Source organism: Oryctolagus cuniculus, chromosome 18, assembly GCF_964237555.1.
Source record: "Oryctolagus cuniculus chromosome 18, mOryCun1.1, whole genome shotgun sequence".
NCBI classification, from domain to species: Eukaryota; Metazoa; Chordata; class Mammalia; order Lagomorpha; family Leporidae; genus Oryctolagus; species Oryctolagus cuniculus.
In genome coordinates, this window is record NC_091449.1 from 23706080 (window position 1) to 23728228 (window position 22149).

Genomic DNA, 22149 nt, shown 5'->3' on the forward strand with positions numbered 1-22149 from the left:
CTGGGGGCGAGGCTCCGCCCGACGGTGGAGTAAGGGGGTGGGCTGTGGAGCTGAGCGGCCGCGCCAGGGTGGTGGGCGCAGAGGTGCGGGCCGGGTACCCAGGAGCTGCCGCCCGCAGTCCCGAGATGGGCTGGCAGTGAAACTATGTAGCTTTTAAGTAAGTGTCCTCCCCGTGCCTCCCTTCTCTTGGGACTGCCGCGCTCGGGGCCTGGAGGCCGGGCGGGGCCCCGGAGCGCGGAGGGGGAGGGGTTCTCGCCTTTCCGCGCGGCCGGCGCCCCAGGCCCCTCGCAGTGTGGGCCGCCCCACCCGCCCTGTGTTCCCCTCTGCCGGTCCCGGCCGCCGTGGAGCGCGCTCTGCTCACCCTGCCCCTCGTGTGCAGCAGGATGGGGGCCGGCGTCGTGAATGCGCCCTCTGACCCCCGCGGCTCTGGGACTGGCTGGCGGAGGAGCGGGTGCGGAGCCCCGGTGCTCCGGCGTGGGGTCTGTGGGCGTGGCTCGCGCTCGAAGCCGCCGGGGTTTCCTGGGGTGCGTTGCGGACCCTGGCGCGGGGCTGTGGTGGTCGCTGAGGTGAGGAAGGTGCCGGCGGGGGGGGGGGGGGCTCTCTGCTTGCCTGCGGCGGCGGCGGCGGGTGGGGATGGTCCCCCCGGTGCCCAGCGGCAGAGAGTAATGCAGGGATGCTCCTATGCACCCAGAGGTGCCCTGGACTCGGTCTGTTCGGTTTTCTCGTTGACAAGGAACTCTCAAGCCAGGCAGCGCCCCTCTGGGCTGCCCTCAGATGGCACTGGGCGAGGCCCCTGGTGGTCCGACCCCAGTGAGGGTTCAGGACGCCTGGGGAGCGGGGAGTGGCAGCCCTGGGAGGGGGCTGCGCTGTGAGGATGCACGCAGACTGGGACTTTATAAGTTTATGGGTTTTACAGGGGAGAGGACCCTAGGGCTCGCTCTCCCTTAGTGGTTTGTGCCTTAACCAGTTTATCCGGTGGTGTGAGGCCATTCTTTGGGAGGGAGGGTCTCAGCCACGCCCAGGTTGCCCACAGGGCACTTTGAAGGGGAGCTTTGGGGTTTGGGGGGCAGCGGGAGGTAAGGCTGTGGAGTGGATGGAGGCGAGACGTGAGAGCCACAATGCCAAAGGGTTTGGCCGTGGGGGAGTGCGGGGTTGGGGAACCCTTTGGAGACATCAGTGTTGGGAAGATCACTTTGTTGTGTGGCTGGCTGGGCAGGTGCCATCTGAGCGAGAGGACACAGAGCCCTACAGCCTTGGAGGAGGAGAAGGAGGGGAGAGCAGGAGCAGGTGCTTCTGAGTGGCGCTAGTGGCAGGGAAGCATTTGGGGCTCGGAAGTTGCGTAGATGTATATCCCCAAGGGACACTTGCTATGCACTTGCAGCCCTGACTTGTCACCCTAAATAGTCCTGTCTGGCAGCATTCCTGGGAGAGCAGGCAGCCCTGTCTGCCTGGGCCCTGTGTTCAAGGTCTCAGTTGGACTGCACTGCCCCAGCGAAGGCAGCTGCTGGGTCTTGTTCTTGATGTTTCTGTGACCTCTGCTCTGTTGGAGCTGTCCCTGTTTTATCGGTCGCCAGCATTAGGCTGGTGTCCAGCAGCTCTGGCCTCTCACAGAGAAGCAAAGGAATGTGACCACGTAATGACACATACCAGACCTAACAAGGATGCAATCCAGAAGAATCCAGACCGGATTTGTCCTGGGGCTGATTCTAAATCCAAGAGATGGCTGAGAACTGAGCTTGGAGCTCCTGCCTTGTGTGTGAGATACATGTCGGAGGGATGGGTGATGGGATGGCATTCTGTGGGAGAGTTGTGTTCCTCCACACTGCCCTGTTCCATCTGTGGCCACACTGCTTCCCATACTGGGGCTCCCTCGACCCTGCATATTCCAGCTTTCACTGTGTTGGGCCAGATCTGAACACCCTATTTGTTTTGTGCTTTTTGGGTTTGTGCCTGCTTGGCTACCGTCTTGGGCTAGTCTCTTAATTATGCTAGACACGAGCAGCAGTGGATTTCCTGCCTCGGCGAGATAGCATCTCTGTCTAGGAGACTGAGCTTCCTCTTAACACCCCACTGTCATTTTGTACAAGTGGGTGAGCAGCTACTGTGGGCCCAAATCCAAATGTAGGGCTGGGTTTTTTGAGAAAAATATGGCCAAGATCCACAGATGTGACAGGCTAGAAGGACTAACAGCATATGTTACATCGCCAAGTGCTTCCCCACTGGCATCGAAGAGAAGTGAACGTAAAGTTTTCCTTATTTTTCCCCCCTCCCCTTCTGAATCACAAATTAAACCATTTGGAGAATATTGCCCATCCTTGGGCGGGGCCTAAAAGGGTGGGAGCAGCCGCAGCGGTGAGAATTGAGCAGGGAGTGCGTCTCTGGTGGGCTCAGTCCCCCATGATGGATTCTGCTGAGGCAGGCCATGCACTATGACCACATAGTTCCTGATACTCAGGCCTCCGTGGGCCCCCAGGACAGTTGGAGACCGCAAAGCCACAAGTGTGCACACCATCTCCTGAAATGCCCAGTAGTAACTTGAGGGCTCGTGGCTCCCCGTTCACAGAGTTACTCGCGTTCAGGGGCGACTGGGGTCTCTGCGTGTACAGGGTTTTCTTTATTACCCTGTCATCTGAGCCCAGGCAGGGATGGGATTTTCTTTTTCCAGGAGTTTTTTTTTTTTTTTTTGACAGGCAGAGTGGACAGTGAGAGAGAGAGAGAGACAGACAGACAGACAGACAGACAGAGAGAAAGGTCTTCCTTTGCCGTTGGTTCACCCTCCAATGGCCACCGCAGCCAGCGCGCTGCAGCCGGTGCACCGCGCTGATCTGAAGGCAGGAGCCAGGTGCTTCTCCTGGTCTCCCATGGGGTGCAGGGCCCAAGCATTTGGGCCATCCTCCACTGCACTCCCTGGCCACAGCAGAGAGCTGGCCTGGAAGAGGGGCAACCTGGACAGAATCCGGCGCCCCGACCTGGATTAGAACCCGGTGTGCTGGCGCCGCAAGGCGGAGGATTAGCCTAGTGAGCCGCGGCACTGGCTTTCCAGGAGTTTTGTAAGCATATTCACTTATCTCTTGGGTTTTATAACCCAAGGATTTTGACAAGGAAACTTATCAGGGAATTAAGTTATTTTTAAGTATTACCCCCCTGTAAGAATTCAGCTCTGGTGCTGTGCACCAGAGCATGTGTGACTGTTACATTCTGTTAACACTAGACAGGAAGGATTGACAACTGTCCTGGACAGAGCTCATTGAATCCCTCCTCCTGGACAAGGGTTCAGTCGTTGGCAACCAAGAGGCCCTGCTATCCACGAGCAAGCGGGTGGCTCGGGACTAGACCCAGCAGGCTATGTGCTTGCTGAGAGCCTTGGGTGTTTGCATGGTTGGAGAATGTGGCTGTTGGAAGTGGCGTTCAGGGCCCTTCATGTCTGGTTCGACACCTGCGTGCCCACCCTGCTTGGATTCTTAGTACATCCCTGGGGGGCCGATGCTGTGGCCCAGTGGGTTAAGCCACTGTCTGCAATGCCAGCATTCCATATGGGCACTGGTTCAAGTCCTGGCTGCTCCAGACTGAAGAACTAGCTCCCTGCTGATGCACACGGGAAAGCAATGGAGGATGGCCCAGGTCTTTGGACCCCTGCACCCACGTGGGAGACCTGGGTGAAGCTCCTGGCTTCAGCCTAGCCCAGCCCAGCCCCAATTGTGGCCATCTGGGGAATGAACCAGTGGATGGAAGATATTCTCTCACCCTCCCTCCCTCCCTCTCTCTCTCTCTCTCTCTCTCTGTAGTTCAAATAAAAGGAAAAAAAAAAAAAAAGTGTATCCCTGGACTCATCTTCTCCTGTAGTCAGGGAGTTTGCCCTGGGGCCTTTGTGCCCACATGGAAGGGGCTCCTGCCTCCTGAGCCGTGAGCTGTGCCCCTTCCCTGCCGGACATGCCTCCCCCAGCCCCCCCTCCCCCCCGTGCCGCCACCCTCTGTCTCTGATCTTCACCTCCAGATGAGCTCGTGAGTTGCTCGGTGAAAGCCTGCCCTTGGCCCCTCGTCTGGGAGGTGGTGGTGTCGGCGCTCTGCCAGCCGCCTGTCTGCGGGGCAGCGGTGCCCTTTCCCAGCTACAGCCTCACCACACCGCACATCCTGTTTCTCCTGTGGTTTTTGACCAAAGCATCTGTGCTTCTGTGTTGTGCCACAAAGAAACGACTGTGTCGGGAACCGAGAAGAACTTTGTTTTCTTGCGGCTCTGAGCAAAGTTGCATTGTCCAGTTGTTCTGTTGGGGACTCATAAAAAGAGCTTCTGCTTTCTGGTAACAACTGAATTCAGATACCTGAACCATTGCAGAGCTGACCTTGGCGCCCGCAGAGGGAGGGATTTTATGCAGCATTTTTCACGCTCAGTCCTTCCTCCCAAGAGGATTTGTAGGAAGCTTGGGGGTCTCTTGCGTGTGTTCTACAGGACGGGCGGGCATAGTGGGTAAAGGGATGAGTTTAAGAATGAATTGTGGTGTCTGTGTAACCTGAGGCAGACAGCGGGCCCTCAGTGTCTTCGTCTGCAACAAGGGGCTGAGTTACTGTGAGTAGGATGAGGGTGTATAGCACTTGTCAGGAGCTCGGAACAAGGGTTCTCCTCGATGGTGGCTGTTTTTGTCATTGTTCCTGAGGGTTAGAATTTGTAATGCAGTTACTTACACTGCATATGTCCTGGTGTTTTCTCAAGGAGACATTATGGGACTTATTACGTATGAGACGGTCACTCAGGTTTTCATCCATTTTTATTCCAATTTACTGTATTGGGGATCAATTTGCTTGGTGTTCTTTAATGCTAATTTTCTTTTATTAGAGAGAGAAACAGACAAAGAGAGATCCTCTATCCCCTGGTTTCCTATCCAAGTGCCCATAATAGCCAGGGTTGGGCCAGGCTGAAGGAGCCCAGAGCTTTATCCAGGTCTCCCGTGTGGGTGGCAGGGGTCCCCATACTAGAGCCATCACCTGCTGCCTCCCAGGACACACCTTCATGGGAAACTGGATCAGAAGTGGGAGAGCTGGGACCCTAATCAGGCACTCCCACGTGGGATATGGACTTCCCAAGCTGTGACCCAAGTTGCTGTGCCAAACGCCTTCTAATTTCTCTTTTTTAATGAAGAAAGAAGGCCTCAGGCTCAAGTTCAAAACCTTTGGAAGGGAATAGTATCTCACTAGGGTTTAAGTAGCATCAATTGTTTCTATAATTTTATTCATTTAAAAAATGTTTATTTTCCTCTACTTAAAAGGCACAGCAATGAGGGTGGGGGTGTGGATAGGGGAGATATCTCCCACCTGCTGGCTCACTTCCTGTCTGTGATAGGCAGAGCTGGGCCAGGCTGAAGCCTGTAGGCTGGAACTCCATCTGGGCCCCGCATGGGTGGCAGGGGCCCGTGTACTAGAACCATCATCTGCAGTCTCCCAGGAGGCTTTAGCAGGAAGTTGGATTAGCAGCAGACTGGCTGGGACTCAGACTGGCACTGTGATGTGGGTTATGGGCATCCCACGCAGTGGCCGAACCTGCTGCACCACAACACCCGCCCGTTTTTACAATTTTAAATGTTAAGATTTTCCTCTCTTTATCAGAAGTCATACTGTTACCCTGTTTAAAGTAGTCATAAGGTTTCTTTGTTAACATTAAAAAAAAAAAAAGACAGTGGCTATTTAAAGGAAAAGATCAGAGACTAACAACAGAACCTCTGTGTATAAGTGCGCAGGTCGGCCGGCGCTGTGGCTCATTAGGCTAATCCTCCGCCTTGCGGCGCCGGCACACCGGGTTCTAGTCCTGGTCAGGGTGCCGGATTCTGTCCCGGTGGCCCCTCTTCCAGGCCAGCTCTTTGCTGTGGCCTGGGAGTGCAGTGGAGGATGGCCCAAGTGCTTGGGCCCTGCACCCCATGGGAGACCAGGAGAAGCACCTGGCTCCTGCCATCAGATCAGCATGGTGCGCCAGCCACGGCAGCCATAGGAGGGTGAACCAATGGCAAAGGAAGACCTTTCTCTCTGTCTCTCTCTCTCTGACTGTCCATTCTGCCTGTCAAAAAAAAAAAAAAAAAAAGTGCACAGGTCATTCATTGCTCAGAGGTGCCTGGCCAGCAGGGCTGGCAGGCAGGGCCAATACAGAGCCTATGGACTGCTTACCAAGCTCTATGCCCTGGCACGGGACTGCATCCGCGGGGAAGATGGGTTTCCTTTTTCTGATTCTCATGAAGGCACCATGTGGGTAGCAGTAATTGGTGGTGCATTGCTATGCAGTATGGCAGAAGCAGTGACTCTCAAGGGAATCCTGATAACTGGGACTGGTGTTCTCCATTGCACAGGCTGAGATGGAGGCCCAGAGGGGTGCAGTGCCATGGTTAGGGCTGTCATCGTTGTCTTCTTTCTTTTATAAAGATTTATTTTATTGAAAGAGTTTACAGAGAGAGAGAGAGAGAGAGGTGTCAGTCTTCTGCTGGTTCACTCCCCTAATGGCCACAACAGCCGGAGCTGAGCCAGACTGAAGCTAGGATCCAGGAGCTTCTTCCAGGTCTCCCACGTGGATGCAGGGGCCCAATCACTTGGGTCATCTTCCACTGCTTTCCCAGGCACATTAGCAGGGAGTTGGATAGGAAGGGGAGCAGCCAGGAATTGACCCAGTGCCCATATGGAATGCTGGCCCTGCAGGCAGCGGTTTAACCTGCTGTGCCACAGCAGCAGCCCCTGTCATCTTTTCTCTGCCTGTTTTGGAGACTTTCTGATAGACTGGTAAAACCACACTGCTCTGTGGTCAGGAGAGCAGACCAGGGGCCGTGGATGATCAGTTGTGGAATGTTTTTACAGTGTACAAAACACCTGTTCACATTAATTAGCTACAGGTAATAATTTGCAGAGAGCAACTTTTTTTTAAAAGATGTATTTATTTGAAAGGCAGCATAACAGAAAGAGATATGTATCTTCCGTCCACTGGTTCACTCCCCAAACGGCCACAGTGGCTGGGGCTGGGGCTGGGCCAGGCTGAAGCCAGGGGGTTGGGACTCCACCTGGGTCTCCCATGTGAGTAGCCAGGGCCCAAGGACTTGAGCCGTCTTCCACTGCCTTCCCAGGCTTGTTAGCCGGGAGCTGGATCAGAAATGGAGCAACCAGGACTCAGACAGGCACTCCCATATGAGATGCTGGTGTTGTGAGCAGGGTCCTCACCTGCTGCCCACAATGTTGGCCCCAGCAGCATCCTGAAAACCGCGTGTTTCCTCAGGTGCGGTGAACTCTGACTTGTGGTCCTCTCGCAGGTATTCACAGACCTTTCAATTGCAGACAACATCGAGGCAAACTCTGGCTTCAGAAGGCATTCTGATGGTGGTGGTAGGTGCCTTCCACACTGATTACTTTATTTGTAAAGTGCAGCTCTGATATAACTCCATTTTGCTTTTGCTTTCAAAGCAATACCCACAGAAACTGATTCCATTTTTAAAACCTCATACACGGGGCCAGCACCGTGGCATAGTAGGTTAATCCTCCACCTGTGGCGCTGGCATCCCATATGGGCATGAGTTCTACTGGCTGCTCCACTTCCAATCCAGCTCTCTGCTATGGTCTGGGAAAGCAGTAGAAGATGGCCCAAGTACTTGGGCCCCTGCCTCTGTGTGGGAGACCTGGAAGAAGCTCCTGGCTCTGGCTTCGGATCGGCGCAGCTCCAGCCATTGTGGCCATTTGGGGAGTGAACCAGAGGATGGAAGACTTTTCTCTCTCTCTCTCTCTCTTTTTTTTTTTTTTTTTTTTTTTTTTTTGACAGGCAGAGTGGACAGTGAGAGAGAGAGAGAGAGAGAAAGGTCTTCCTTTGCCGTTGGTTCACCCTCCAATGCGGCCGGCGCACTGCGCTGATCCGATGGCAGGAGCCAGGTACTTCTCCTGGTCTCCCATGGGGTGCAGGGCCCAAGCACTTGGGCCATCCTCCACTGCACTCCCTGGCCACAGCAGAGAGCTGGCCTGGAAGAGGGGCAACCAGGACAGAATCCGGCGCCCCGACCGGGACTAGAACCCGGTGTGCCGGCGCCACAAGGCGGAGGATTAGCCTATTGATCCACGGTGCCGGCCGACTTTTCTCTCTCTGTCTCTCCCTCTCACCATCTGTAACTCTACCTCGCAAATAAATAAGTAAATAAATAAATCTTTTTAAAAAAACCTCATACACAACAGAAGCAAAATTAATACAGAATACATAAATAAAAGATGGGATTGATCTGTATGGGAAACTTGAATTGCAGGACCTGGAAGAAGACATACCTGAAGAAACATATCATGTTTATGGATAATAAGATTTCTTGTTACAGATATATTGACACTCCAGTCCATAAATTCAGTGCAATTCCAGTGAAAATCCCAACAAGATATTTTCTGGAGTTGACAATCTGATTCTAATTCATTGTAAAGAACTAGGAATAATCTGACAATTTTTTTAAAAGATTAAAATGAATTGAGGAGTGCTTTGGAGCCGAGTTTAGCCTAATGGTTAGGATGTCTGTGTCTCATATCCCAGTACCTGGATTCAGTTCCTGGCCCTGGCTCCCAACTCCACCTTCCTGGACGCAGCCATGGGAGGCAGTGGTGACAGCTCTAGTGATTGCGTCCACCCACACGGGAGATCTGGATTAAATTCCTGGCTTCCAGCTTCAAGAACTGGCTGTTGTGGGCATCCAAGTGAACCATGGATGGAAGTTCTGTGTTTGTCTCTCTGTCTCTCTCTGCCTTACAAATAAGTAAAAAAGAAAAAAGAAGTGCTGTGAATGTAAAATACCAACCTTGGAGACTTGGTAGGAATAAACAAGAATGTAAACTGTAATTTAGAAGTGGTGATCACAGGCTGAAATATAACTTGGATATATTAATAGAAATTATTAAAATCAATGTCATCTTTTTAAAGTCATTAGAAAATTTAAAACCATATATATATATATAGTTGTATGCAAGGTGTGTATAATTATGTTCTCACATACTCTCATGGGACAGGGCTGACCTAGACCACCGAAACAGCAGAGCCCCAAACAGGCCAAACATACATGGGAACTTGGAGTGTGACAAAGGTAGCACTGCATGAGCAACCAGTGTGAAAGGGGTAGAATGTTCAGAACACGAGGATGGGACAGCATTACTGATAATGTGGCAAAATATATATATATATATAGATGCTCCATTTACTGAATATGCAAAAATGAATTCCAGATGGGCTGGAGATCCAAACGTGAAAAGCTTTAAGATTTTTAGCAGTTAGAGTCTGTTGCTGGCTTTGGAGTTGGAAAGGATGTGGCTTCAGGTTGCTGTTACTACATAAACAGCCCCAAACTCAGAGGTGTAAAACTGCCACAATTTATCATTTCTCCTGGTATGTGGATTGCCCTGGTGGCTCTGCAGGCCTCACCTGGCCTTACTAATGTGGCTGGTGGTCTGCTGACAATCTGGCTGTGCTCCTGGGCTACCTCCAGCCTCTTGTGTCATGTGGACTTTGTCCAGCATGGTGGTGTCCGGTGCTGACACACCGGGAGTGGAGTCTGCAAGGCCTCGTGAGGCTGACAGTATCAGTTCTCTCTCTCTCTTTTTTTTTTTTTTTTTTTTTAAAGATTTATTTATTTATTTGAAAGAGTTACACAGAGAGAGGAGAGGCAGAGAGAGAGAGGTCTTCCATCCACTGGTTCACTCCCCATTTGGCCACAACGGCTGGAGCTGTGCTAATCCGAAACCAGGAGCCAGGAGCCAGGAGCCAGGAGCTTCTTCTGGATCTCCCATGCGGGTGCAGGGTCCCAAGGACTTGGGCCATCTTCTACTGCTTTTCCAGGCCATAGCAGAGAGCTGGATGGGAAGTGAAGCAGCCGGGTCTCGAACCGGCACCCATATGGGATGCCAGCACTTCACGCCAAGGTGTTAACCTGCTGCACCACAGCGCCGGCCCCAGTATCAGTTCTCTTGGTTGAAGCAGCTCTCTTGCCTCAGATTCAGGGGGCTGGGGAAGAGACCCCACTTTCTGATGGGATTGGTGAAGTCACTTTGCAAAGAGGTAAGGGAGCTGAGGCGGAGAGGAGAGGGGAAGGCTCGGTTTTCCAAGATCCAAAAAGCAAAGATTGACAAATCTAACTACGCTAAATCCTAAAGCATCTATTTCTGAAAGCACCCGTTTGGAAAAATGAAACAAATGATAGACTGGGAGAGGATATTTGCAACGTGTTTCAGTATCCAGAAGTATGAAACCATCAATCATAGGGGAAGGGCCAACCACCCAGAAGAAAAGCAGGCAAAAGACATAATTAGGCAATTTGTAAAAGATAAAGAAATGATGTTCAGCTTCATTTAATTTTCATTCCTCTGACTTCGTTATCAGAGAAAAGGAATTCAACACAGCGAGACAGTACTTGGTTGCTTGCAGACGGCCTTAGTCCATCCAGGCTGCTACAGCAAGTGCCGTAGACTGGGCGGCTTGTAAGCCACAGAGGTGACGCCCTGGCTGTTCTGGAGGCTGGGGAGGCCAGGGTGAGGCTGCTGCAGACCTGGTGTCTGGTTCAGAGACCTGGCGTCTTCCGTGCAGCCTCACAGGTGGAAGGAGCTCTCTCGGGGTCTCATGTCTTTCTTATTTTTTAACTTCCATTTTATTTGAAAAGTTGAGAAAGACAGAGATCTTCTGTCTGCTGGTTCACTCCCTGAATGCCTGCACTAGCTAAGACTGGACCCAGCTGAAGCCAGGAGCCCTGACTCGTATCTGAGTCTCCCCCATGGAGGGCAGTGGGGCAAGACTGGAGCCCCCACCTGGTGCCTTTCAGGATGCGTATTAACAGAAGGCTGAACGCCAGAGCAGCGGAGCAGGCACTCCCGTGTGGGATGCCAGCAAGCAGCCGTCAAGCACCGTTCCTCCCGGGGTGCTCATCCCATTCACGAGAGCTCTGCCATCATAACCCGCCACCCCCTGGAGGCCGTTACCTAGGAGGGACGCTTTCAGCACGTGCGTTCAGACCACAGCTTAGACCTATGGGAGTAAAACAGTCTGATGACACCAAGAAGTTCTGGTTAAGTGTGATGTGAAGAAAGCCGCATGCTCAGACACTCAGGCATAGAAAGGAGTCCAGCGTTGCCGGCATCTGCCATGGTTAGGAGCGAGCGCGCCCCTCGGCACTCTCCCGGGAGCGTGCTGCAGTACGTGTGCAGGGCTGTTCTTGCACCACTCCTCGTCTTACTGAAGAGGTGGGTGCGACTTAAACGTAGGATATGAGAGGAACTGTGACAGGTTCACTTATTAGATCGCAGTGCAGCAGGGACCAGCGAGTGAGTGAGAGCCGGGTGGCTCAGCAGCGGTGGAATTTGAAAAGGTGACGTCGACTGAGAAGGATGTGTTCCGGAATAATTAGTATGTGGTCGTAGTGTTTAGAGCTGAATTTTTATCCGGTTAAGGAGGAAATTTGCCACTATGGGAGTGCAGTGGGGTGGGTGGGTGGGTAGAAGGCAGCTGGCAGAGGAGTAGGGGGCTCTTAGAAGCCTCTGGGGACTTTTATCTGTTTCATAGCTGCCCTGTGCAGCTCATCTGTTTTGCCAGTTGCTTTGCGAGGAGTCTGGAGGGGTCTGTTCTAGCACCAAGGGTCTCAACAAAAGGGAGGAAATGGGGTGGTGATGGGGAAGAAGAGGAAAGGGGCGGGGGAGCAAGATGCCAGGTGCCCTTTAGATGCCTTCAGGTTAGTGGCTGCCTTTGAAAGGGGAGGGGGGAGAGCATGGGACCAGGGAGGGACACAGCTGGTGTGTGTGTGTGTGTGTGTGTCTGTTGATATGCTCTACTTTCTTTCTTTAGGGCCCAGTGTTAGAGACAGTGAGTTACACTGCCAGCTGAGACGTCTGCATCCCATGTCACCATGTCAGAGTGCCTGGGATGGAGCCCAGACTCTGCTCCAGTGAAGATTCCTGTTCTTTTATACCCTGGGCAGCAGTGGGTGATGGCTCAAGTACTTGGGCCCTTGCCACCCACTTGGGAGACCTGGATAGAGCTCTTGGCTTTGGCCTGGCCCAGCCCTGGCCGTTCTAGGCACTTGGGGAGTGAGCCCACAGATCAGTGAGCTCTGTCTCTCTATTGCTCTGCCTTTAAAATAAATAAATAAACTTTAAAAACAGAACTAATAAAATGCTGTGATTTGGTAATTCTGCATGGTAGGTTTGCATTAGTACTCAGTACTTTTTCATGCACTTCAAATACTTCATGAAACATACACGTGTGTCTTTAGCACGTCACGGGTTTGGTCATGGAGGATGTTGTGAATATGGCTGTGTATGCTTCAGCCATGAGTTGGAGCTTAACAAGAATTTCTGAACTTAATGTACACATCACTGAACCAATAAGTAGGTCATCCTGGCATTGGGGGGTTATGTCTGGTGATCCCTGGCGGCACGTTAGGTCTGGGGCAGAATAAGAGGTGTGAGAGATGTTGCTTGGAAGTTGCCAGGTGGAGACTTTCAAGTCTGAAGGTGGCTCATTTACTGCCTTTCCCCCCCCCCCCCCCCCGTCCCAGGAGACTCACTTTGCCCCACCTGCAGTCCATATGGCTCTGTATGATGAAGATCTCCTGAAAAATCCTTTCTACCTGGCTCTTCAGAAGTGGCGGCCCGACCTGTGCAGCAAGGTGGCCCAGGCCCACGGCATTGTAAGTACCCCGGTCCCAGGGGTGGTCCTCAGGTGTGGGTGATGCCAGAGATCTGGAGGACTGAGGGGAGGTTTGCAGGAAGCCCCCAGCCCATGTGTCGGTGAATGAGTGGCAAGGGGCCGCGGGAACTCCTCCAGGAGGCCTGCTGGGCCTACAGCCCAGGCGTCATCCGTTGCCAGGCCCTGTTGTGGGGTGCCCCGCAGGGCACTGCATTTCCCTGTCTCTCTTGTTTGTTGGCCCTGAGGGCCCCTGCAGAGCAGAGGCCATTTACCTCCTCTGAGTCCCTCAGGAGAAGGGAGCATGTGGACACATGGGTCCATAGTTTTGGAGGGTGGCGTTTCTCAAAGGGAAAGAACTTAGGCGAGAGAGGCCGCAGCCACAGAAGCCTCAGGGGGCAGCCAGGCTGCAGGCACGGGGGGAGCAGGGAGGAGGCACCAGCCTGTCTCTGGGCACCTGCTGCGTGTAGGGAGGGCAGGCCCCGTGTTGTGGGTCTTCCCGGCTCTCAGGTCGGCAGAGTTGGCGGGCGCCTTGTTTAGCCAGCACCTTGGGACACGGAGTCCTGGACGCATTTTGTCTCCTGCAGTGTCTGCTTGAGAAGTCTCCCGCCTTCTCTCTGGTTGTTGTTCACCTCTCGCGCTGTGGTGTGACTGCCCAGGGGCGTCAGGTGTCAAGGCCGTGTTCTGTGCAAGCAGAAGTCAGGTCAGCACAGGTTGCTGCAGGGTTTGGCTGCCCCTCTGGGAAACCAGAACTAGGTTTACTCGTAGCCTCTGCTCCCAGAAGCCTGGCGTGAAGTCCCCTCCAGTTTTCACGATTAAGTTTTGTGATTCATATCTTTGTGCCAAAATTGTGTTACTTTGGATTTTAGAAGTCATAGTGTTCATTGTAAATAACAATTGAGTATATACCTATTTCCAAAGAAGAAGACCTTGTCAAACCCACCAAAGACATTCATTGTCATCTGTTCATTGCACAGCAGTTATGAAACACTACGCCAGTTACACACTGTATGTGGGGCCACGAGATGACATCATCTGGTGGTATCACAGCCAGCTTAGTTTGTGCCTGTATGCTCTGCGATGTCCACACAGCGTGATATTGCCCAGCACGTCATTCCCGAGAGCGCACCCCTGCCACGGGGCAGTCATGGCTGTGTGTGAAGTCCTTCTCTCTGGCGCTGAGGGTTCAGCAAAGCTTGGGAAGAAGCAGCACAGCCTTCACCCTCACAGAGCTTAATTCTCGTGCGGGAGGTGGTCACCCGCTGGGGGGAGTCACACCATCCGCGGTGGTAGCCACGTCACAGAGAACGCGTACGGGCTGCGGGATCTTCCCACGCTTCCCGTCTTTGTTCTCTGGCATCTGTAGAAGTGCCATCTAGATACAAGCGTGTGTGCCTGCGCCGTGTGGCATCTTCCCAGAATGTCACTTCTCAGCAAGCTCTGTGTGTCTGGCACACCGGAGTCCTGCTGCTGGCGGTAGTACAGTTCCTGTCGCCCAGAGGATCCTTCCTTAGCTGCAAATCACGGGCCCCACTTGAGCTCAGTTTCAGTAAGGGCTTTGCAGTCTTGGTCGGCCTCCTTTGGGTACACTTTTTTTTTTTTTAAGATTTATTTATTTTACTTGAAAGGCAGAGTTCAGAGCGAGAGAGAGAGAGAATATCTTTGTCCACTGGTTCACTCCCCAAACGGCTGCAATGGCCAGAGCTTGCCCAGGCCGAAGCCAGGAACTTCTTCTGGGTCTCCCACGTGGGTGCAGGGACCCAAGCACTTGGGCCATCTTCTACCGCTTTTCCAGGCCATTAGCAGAGAGCTGAATCGGAAGTGGAGCAGCCAGGACTCAAACTTTTGCCACTATAGGATGCCGGTGCTGCAGGATGGGGCTTTAACTTGCTATGCCACGGTGCCGGCCCTGGGAGATTCTTAAGTTATGCCATCTTGTGTTGTGAACAGTACCCCAGGCTCTTACTCCAGTCTCCTGAGATCATGGGGGTCCACATTCAGTGATCCCAAATTCCTGGCCTTCCTCAGCCTTGTTCAGCGGCCTTGGGAGTCGGCGCGTCTACCCTCTCAGCAGCAGCTGGTAGTGGGAGGAGCTGCTCTGTTGTCACCTTCTGAGTGATGGGGCACTGGGCTGCCCCTGTCCAACCTGCAGTGGTACCCTAGCCACGTTTGTATTCCAGGGATCTCTAGAAGGGTGCTCGCCCTTTCTGACACTTCCAAGTGATTCACGTGGCCTCAGCAGGTGAATGCCATATTTCTCTCCTTGGCTATTGGGCCCTTTTCATCTTTTAGAAAGTTCTTTCTTTTTTTATTTTTTAATTAATTAATTTATTTGAAAGTCAGAGTTACACAGAGAGAGAAGGAGAGGGAGAGAGAGAGACAGAGAGAGAGAGAGAGAGAGAGAGAGAGAAAGGTCTTCATCTGCTGGTTCACTCCCCAGTTGGCCTCAACGGCCAGAGCTATGCCGATTTGAAGCCAGGAGCCAGGAGCTTCCTCCGGATCTCCCACATGGGTGCAGGGACCCAAGGACTTGGGCCATCTTCCACTGCTTCCCCAGGCCATTAGCAGAGAGCTGGATCAGAAGCAAAGCAGCTGGGACTTGAACTGGTCCCCATGTGGGATGCCGGCACTGCAGGTGGTGGCTTAACTTGCTATGCCACAGCGCCAGCCCCCTTTCTTTTTCTTCAAATGTTTATTTTTTTGGTAGAGAGAGGGGCAGCACTGCCATCCACTGTTTCATTCCTCAAATGCTCACAGCAGCTGGGTCTGTGCCAGGCCAAAGCTGGTCTCCCACATGGAGGTGGAGACCCAACCACTTGAGCCAGCACCGCTGCCTCCCCGGGTGTGCGTTGGCAGGAATCTGCAAAGGTGCTGGAACTGGAGCTCGAACCCAGGCCCTCTGACAAGGGATGGAGGAGTCCCAACGGCAGTGTAATCACTAGGCCAAGTGCCTACCACAGGCCATGTTTTTATTACCCTGGAATCTTCCTTGGGGTCCTTTTCTGAGCTCTAAAAAATGTGAAGCCAGGCGTGTGTAGTTGACCTCGCTGTAGTATGCTGTGTCCCCAAACAGAGTACCTGGATTTGAGTCCCAGCTCCAGTTTCCTGTTCACGTGCACCCTGGGAGGCGGAAGTGATGGCTCAGGTTGTTGGGTTCCTGCCACTCATGTGGGAGATCTTGATTGAGTTTCTGACTTCTCTCTTTGGCCTGGCCCAGTCCTGGTCAGTGCGGCCATTTGGGGGGCCACAACCAACCAGCAGATGGGAGCTGGCTCTGTATCTCAAATAATTAAAAATTAGAAAAAATTAAAAATGTGAAAGCACTACTTTTTTTTTTTTCTTTTTAGAGACTTATAGAGTAGAATTGCAGAGAGAGAGAGAGAGAGAGGCATTGGCTCACTCCCCAGATAGCCACAGCTGGGGCAGGGCCAGGCTGAGGCCAGGAGCCAGGAGCTTTTTCAAGGTCTCCCATGTGGCTGCCTTCCCAGGCAGATTAGCAGGGAGCTCGGTTGGAAGTGGAGCCGCTGGGACTTGAACCGGTGCCCCATGGGATGCCAGCGTCGTGGGTGATGGTTTAACCCCTTGTACCACAACACCGGTCCTGAAATCACCACTTTTAACAAGTGTCTGTCCTGCAGGAGTAACTGCCCCTCACTTTCTCCTGTGGCCACGCTGATGGCCCCTCATCCTCTTTCCATCTGCAATAGCTGCGGATGGCAGCTGAGGCTGCAGCTTGACTGCTGCTGGGACCTTGCACTGACTTCTCCCTAGCCCCCTTCCCCAGGGACGGCCTCGCTTTCCTGCAACTACCTGCTCTCTCTGCTTACACAGGGGGAGCTCCTATTCCGGGTCCCAGTCACAAAGGCTTGTGGCACCTTACACTGTAATAATAGTCACCCTGTTCTATTTTAAAGGATCTATTTATTTATTTGAAAATCAGAGCTACAGGGAGAGAGAGAGAGAGAGAGAGAGAGAGATCAGTTGATCGATCTTCCATCTACTTGTTCACTCCCCAGATGGCTATGCTGAGGCAGGCTGAAACCAGGAGCCAGAAGCTTCTTCCGAGTCTGCTCTGTAGGTGGCAGGGGCCCAAGTACTTGGGCCATCTGCATTGCCTTTCCCAGGCTGTTAGTGGGGAGCTGGATTGGAAGTGGAGCAGCCAGAACATGAACCGGCACCCATATGAGATGCCAGTGTTGCAGGGGGTGGCTTAACCCACTATGCCACAGCACCAGCCCCAGTCACCCTATTCTTATAACCAGCCTGCTAGTTATGCACGTGTGGCTTCCTCAGACTGGGCTAGGCAGGTGTGTATCCCTGGGGCTCTTGTCCATGGGCTGCAAGGGGAAAATCCTCCATGTTTCTGAGGTGTATACTGGGTGTGGGTCCATTTGGCTGTAAGAAAAGCAAATATTGAAAAAGGAGGTAAAGCTTAGTTCTTTTATTAATGTCTTTTAATTATCGGTTGAATAGGCTTTTGGAGGCTCCCTTGGAATCCAGCAGCATGTCTTCCAGGTTCCCAAAAGCTGACTTCCAAGCAGAGTATCTGTGTAGCCTGGCTGCCTGTCCCAGTTCTCACCATTTGTTTAGTGTAGATTCACCCAACAAACTTTCACTGAGCACCTGCTGCATGCTAGGTGGCTTGCTAGATTCCAAGGGGAACTTCTTCAGGGAACTCCAGAAACTGCAGTTAGGACAGACGTCCGTATCCTTTGTTTTGCTTTCCCACTTGGCTGAACATTTGGGAGGACAAGGTCCCGACTGCCCACCCTGGCTCCAGCCAGTCCCTCCTGGAGTGTGGGCTGCTGTCCTTGCAGCTGGACAAGGCAGATGGTGGGAGGAAGAGGGCCGGCCGCAGCCTCTCCCTCCATCAGGTGCACCTCTGCTTGCTGTGTGGTGTGGTCACATTGCAGAACTCCAGCGATGTCTATTGTGATGGCTTTTCTTATTTTTTTTCTTTCTTTTTATTTATTTATTTTTAGATGTATTTATTTTATTCAAAAGGTAGAGTTAGAGAGAGAGAAGGAGAGACAGAGATCTTCCATTTGCTGGTTCACTCCCCATATGGTTGCAACAGCCAGAGCTGGGCCGATCTGAAGCCAGGAGCCAGCAGCTTCTGGGTTTCTCACATGGCTGCAGGGGCCCAAGACTTGGACCATCTCCCATTGCTTTCCCAGGCCATAGCAGAGCTGGATTGGAAGAGGAGCAGCTGGGACTTGAACTGGTGCCCATGTGGGATGCTGGTGCTGCAGGCCGAGGCTTAACCTACTAGGCTACAATGCCAACCCTGTGACAGTTTTTCAAGCATAGGGATTGCATTGGAGGGCCTGACCCTTGGAACTTCCTACTCCATCATTTTCTCTGGTGTTCCTGTAAACTGAAAGATTTTTAATATTAACTCTTTGGATCATTAAGTCTTGGCTCCGGGAGGGGACTTACATTTCTTGCCTCCTGCTGGGGTCAGCTGCTTCACTGGTAGCCAGTGAATTTTGGCAAGCCAGGTTATTCCTCTTCCGTGACAGCCTGAGGAGCACTGGTTTAATCCTGGTGATTGTGTTCTGCTTTGGGAGCTCCATGGGACATAGGAAAAGACTACCTGTGATGCCGTGGGGTTGTGTGCCGGGCGCTGCACTGAGTGTGTCTCTGATCCTGCCTCACACTCCTCTCAGTACTCCTATGTGCAGCCACTGTCCCTGCGTCACACAAATGGGAACCAAGGGACAGTGACCGGCCACGGCTGAGAAGTGTGCAACCAGGAGAGGCGCCCAGGCCATCTGCTCCCAGCACTTCACTCTGGCTGCCTTAGGCGGTGGACCTCTGGGGGGTGTTCCTGCGGGGGCATCCATTGAGGCACACACATTCTGAGAGAATCCTTGTAAGATGAGCCCTGGGTGGGCACGTGACCTGGCAGTTAAACCACTGGTTAGGATGCCTGTGTCCCACATCAGAGTACCTGGGTCAGGTCCCAGCTCTGTCCTGATCCCAGCTTTCTGCTAAAGCAGATCCTGGGAGGCAGTGGCGACGGCTCCAGTGTTTGGATTCCTGCCACTCGTATGAGAAGCCTGCACTGAGTTCGCAGCTCCTGGCTTCGGCCTCCTGGCCATTGCAGGCATTTGGGGAGTGAACCCCAAATGAGAGTGCTCTGGCATGTGCCTGTGCTCTCTGTGTCTGTCTCCCTCTGTCTCTTAAATAAAGAAAAAGTCCCTGAGCCAGAGCTCTGTGCATGGCTGGTGGTTGGCCAGGGCAGAGTGCATCCCTGGCGGCCAGACCCCATTCTGTGGCTGTGCTGTGCTGAGGAGCTGTGTGCTCTGAGCAGTGTTTGGTTTTGCACATTTTGGATGGAACCTGCCGCACAGCCCAAGTCTGGTACCTTGAGGGTCTCTGGTGGAGGCGGCAGCCTGCGCTAGGGGCCCTGGTCTCTGGCCTCTGTTACGTCCTTGTGAACTGTGATCATGGCAAGGCTGAAAACAGAAAAAACGTAGAGAGATCAGAAAGAAGCTGTCTCAGTGTGAAGTGTTTCTGGTTCGGGTAGTGGGATTATGTGTGACTGCTCCATTTCCCTCTTCTGGACTCCCCAACTCCTCTCTTCTTCTGGTCCTGGGAACCGCACTGTTTTCCAAAGGGGGGTCCTGGGGTCTGGGAGGAACCCAGCGTGCCCCAGGTCTGAAGATGGGACAGGGTTATGCCCGTCCTTGCCTTGTGTGGGGAGTGTCTGCTTCCCGCACAGCGACTCAGGAGCTTAGCCTCGGCAGCTGTGGGCATTTGGCAAGAGATGCCGGGTGGCTCTGGGCCTGCGTGTCCCCCGGGCGCCCCGGCTGGAGTGTCGTTGGCACAGCCGGTTCTGCAGAAGCTATGAGTGGCCCCCATGTCTAGCGCTCACTCCGTTGATTTCTTCCAGGTGCTGGTACCCTGCAAAGGAAGCCTGACGAGCAGTGTTCAGTCCACTTGTCAGTTTGAGTCCTACGTGTTGATTCCGGTGGATGAGCGTTTTCAGACCTTAAATGGAAAGGTATTCATGCCTGGAGGGGCCAGCCCATGTCGCTCCCCCAGTGTATGGGTGGGCGGTTAGGAAGGAGGGGCGGGAACCATGTTCCCCAGCCTTTCATGTCTGCTCCATTACATGTGACTTGTGATGCACACATACACACGTACATGCACACACACACACACACACACAGAGCAGCCTGCGGAGTGGCTGGAGGGACTCCTGCCTTTGAAGAAAGAAACAGGGGTCCAGCCTCTGCCCTGGCCTGGGGAGGGCCGGCGTCTCCCCCAGCCCAGGGACCTCTCCCCCGCACACCTGTGGCAGGGTGAGCTCTTGCCATGCCTGGGAGAGCTTGTTGGCCTTTTTGTTTTCTTACACAACATGAGCCTCAGGAATGATCATCTTCGTTTTGACAAACTCTGTTTCCACATAATTTTTAGTCTGCGGAAAGTGGCAATAGAGTGCCGAGGGGCCGGAGCCTGGTTGGCGCTGGCTGTTTCGCTGCCTTGGTCCCCTCCTCTCCACATACACCCACGCGCTTCTCTCCCCCTCATTGTTTCCCGAGTGGGGTGCAGTCATCCCGTCCCTGTTGTGTGAATTGAGTGCGGCCGTCAGGCACAGAGAACCGGCCCACCTTCTAAGGGTCTGTCTCTCACAACACTGGCGTTCTGGCCTGTTCTACACCCCTTCCCCCACTGGGTGGGGGTTTGTCTGATGAGAGTCGGTCGTGCACTTTGGGGGGTGCCACGGAAGGGGTGTGGTGTCTCTCTCAGTGTCACTGTTAACAGGGATGGTGAGTTGTCTTGGTCATTGTTAACTTTGGGGTATCCATTTAAACTTTTTTTTTTCTTTAATGGAGTCACGTAGGTTCTGAGAGAGGGATGTTTTGTTTGCAATCAGGCTTGGCCTTGTTCCCCCACAACCCTCACACTATTGAGGGAGCCGGGCTGCACTGCCCTCCTCGCTGGGGCTGGTGCTGTGGTTTGGGCCCTTGGGCCCGTGGCTCAGCAGCTGAGGCCATTTGACTTGGTGGTGAGGACCAGGAGGGTGGGGTTCCCAAGAGGTCTGCTGGTGGCAGGCGGGGTCAGCAGCCCTGTGGCTCCCCAGGCGTGATATTGTTCTGCTAAGGATCTGCTTACCACCAGCCATTGGTCGCTGGTGAGTTAGTTCTCTCTGGATACCCAGTCTACAGAGTGTGTCTGGGCTGCCGCAGCCAGGGCACCCGAGCCATGGCCAGAGTGAGCTGGGCGTGGGCAGCAGGGGTGTGGGGAGGCTGGCCACAGGGCACAGGCATCACCTTGATGCCTCATTCAGACAGGAGAGCCTTCTTGGATTTTTCCCCCAAGGGCACAGGATTTTTTCTAGTCCAGAAATAGCCTAGTGCTTTTTCCATTGCAACATTTGAGTCTCCCAGAGAACAAAGTGGGAGAGTGTTTGTGCCCCAAGCAAAGCCAAATTGGGACGAAGGCAGGCAGGCTCTAGCTAAGGTGGTGGCCTGGGAGACGCTCAGTGGTCCCCCCCCCCCCCAGCTGCTGGTGCACTGACAGCTTTCTTGTTGCAGGATGTCTTCATACAAGGGAACAGGATCAAATTAGGGGCGGGCTTTGCCTCTCTGCTCTCGGTGCCCATTCTCTTTGAAGAAACTTTCTACAACGAGAAGGAAGAGAGTTTCAGCATCTTGTGTATAGCCCATCCTTTGGAAAAGAGAGCGAGCTCAGGTAGGAGACCTGTGTTGGCTGAACTGTTTCCTGACACAAGAGGTTAAAAGTTACAAGTCGCAGAGAACCCTCAGGAGCCTGCTAGAAACCTGCCTACTGCTTCCAGTGCTCAGTCATCCTGAGCTGAGGGGGCCTGGGCGGGGGCTGCCGAGGTTGGATATTGCCCAGTTCCAAGGGGCACCATTCACGTATGCCTCAGTACACCTGTGGTACCTGTGATGTGACGGCGCAAAGGGACAGCCTTGGCTTTGTCTCTGGGTCTCAGCTGTCACAGTGTGATCACCCACCCCACCCCACAGCTGTGCCTCTTTTGGGGTCCATTATTATTTTTTATTTATTTATTTATTTTTTGACAGGCAGAGTGGATAGTGAGAGAGAGAGACAGAGAGAAAGGTCTTCCTTTTTGCTGTTGGTTCACCCTCCAATGGCCGCCATGGCCGGCGCACCGCGCTGATCTGATGGCAGGAGCCAGGTGCTTCTCCTGGTCTCCCATGGGGTGCAGGGCCCAAGGACTTGGGCCATCCTCCACTGCACTCCCTGGCCACAGCACAGAGCTGGCCTAGAAGAGGGGCAACCGGGACAGAATCCAGCGCCCCGACCAGGACTAGAACCCGGTGTGCCGGCGCCGCTAGGTGGAGGATTAGCCTGTTGAGCTGCGGCGCTGGTCAGGGGGTCCATGATTTTTACAGAGTAGTAATTCTCCAGGTCACACCTGGTGTGCGCAGTGCACTCAAATTCTTACCTGAGCCTTGCCTGTCACACACTCAGGCCCAGATGCACGGCGCCTGTCCCAGGGAGAG

The 22149-nt window shown here is 53.3% G+C and overlaps 1 protein-coding gene across 20 annotated transcripts in view; it reads left to right on the top strand.

Annotated features, from left to right (window-relative positions):
* ANKRD27 (ankyrin repeat domain 27) overlaps window positions 1-22149 on the top strand; it is a 54187-nt gene continuing 32038 nt past the window's right edge. For 5 of the 20 annotated variants that reach the window (XR_011384333.1, XM_070063570.1, XM_070063557.1 and 2 more), the window contains exons 1-4: window positions 1-157; window positions 12519-12650; window positions 19545-19655; window positions 21193-21349. Coding sequence is in view for 19 of the 20 variants with exons in the window: in XM_070063570.1 (XP_069919671.1) it covers window positions 12549-12650; window positions 19545-19655; window positions 21193-21349 (370 nt within the window). In the remaining variant the exon portion in view is untranslated. Of the gene's footprint in view, window positions 158-318; window positions 567-7274; window positions 7348-12518; window positions 12651-19544; window positions 19656-21192; window positions 21350-22149 lie in introns of those variants that run through there. The other 15 variants (XM_070063552.1, XM_070063564.1, XM_070063567.1 and 12 more) reach the window with 9 other exon arrangements.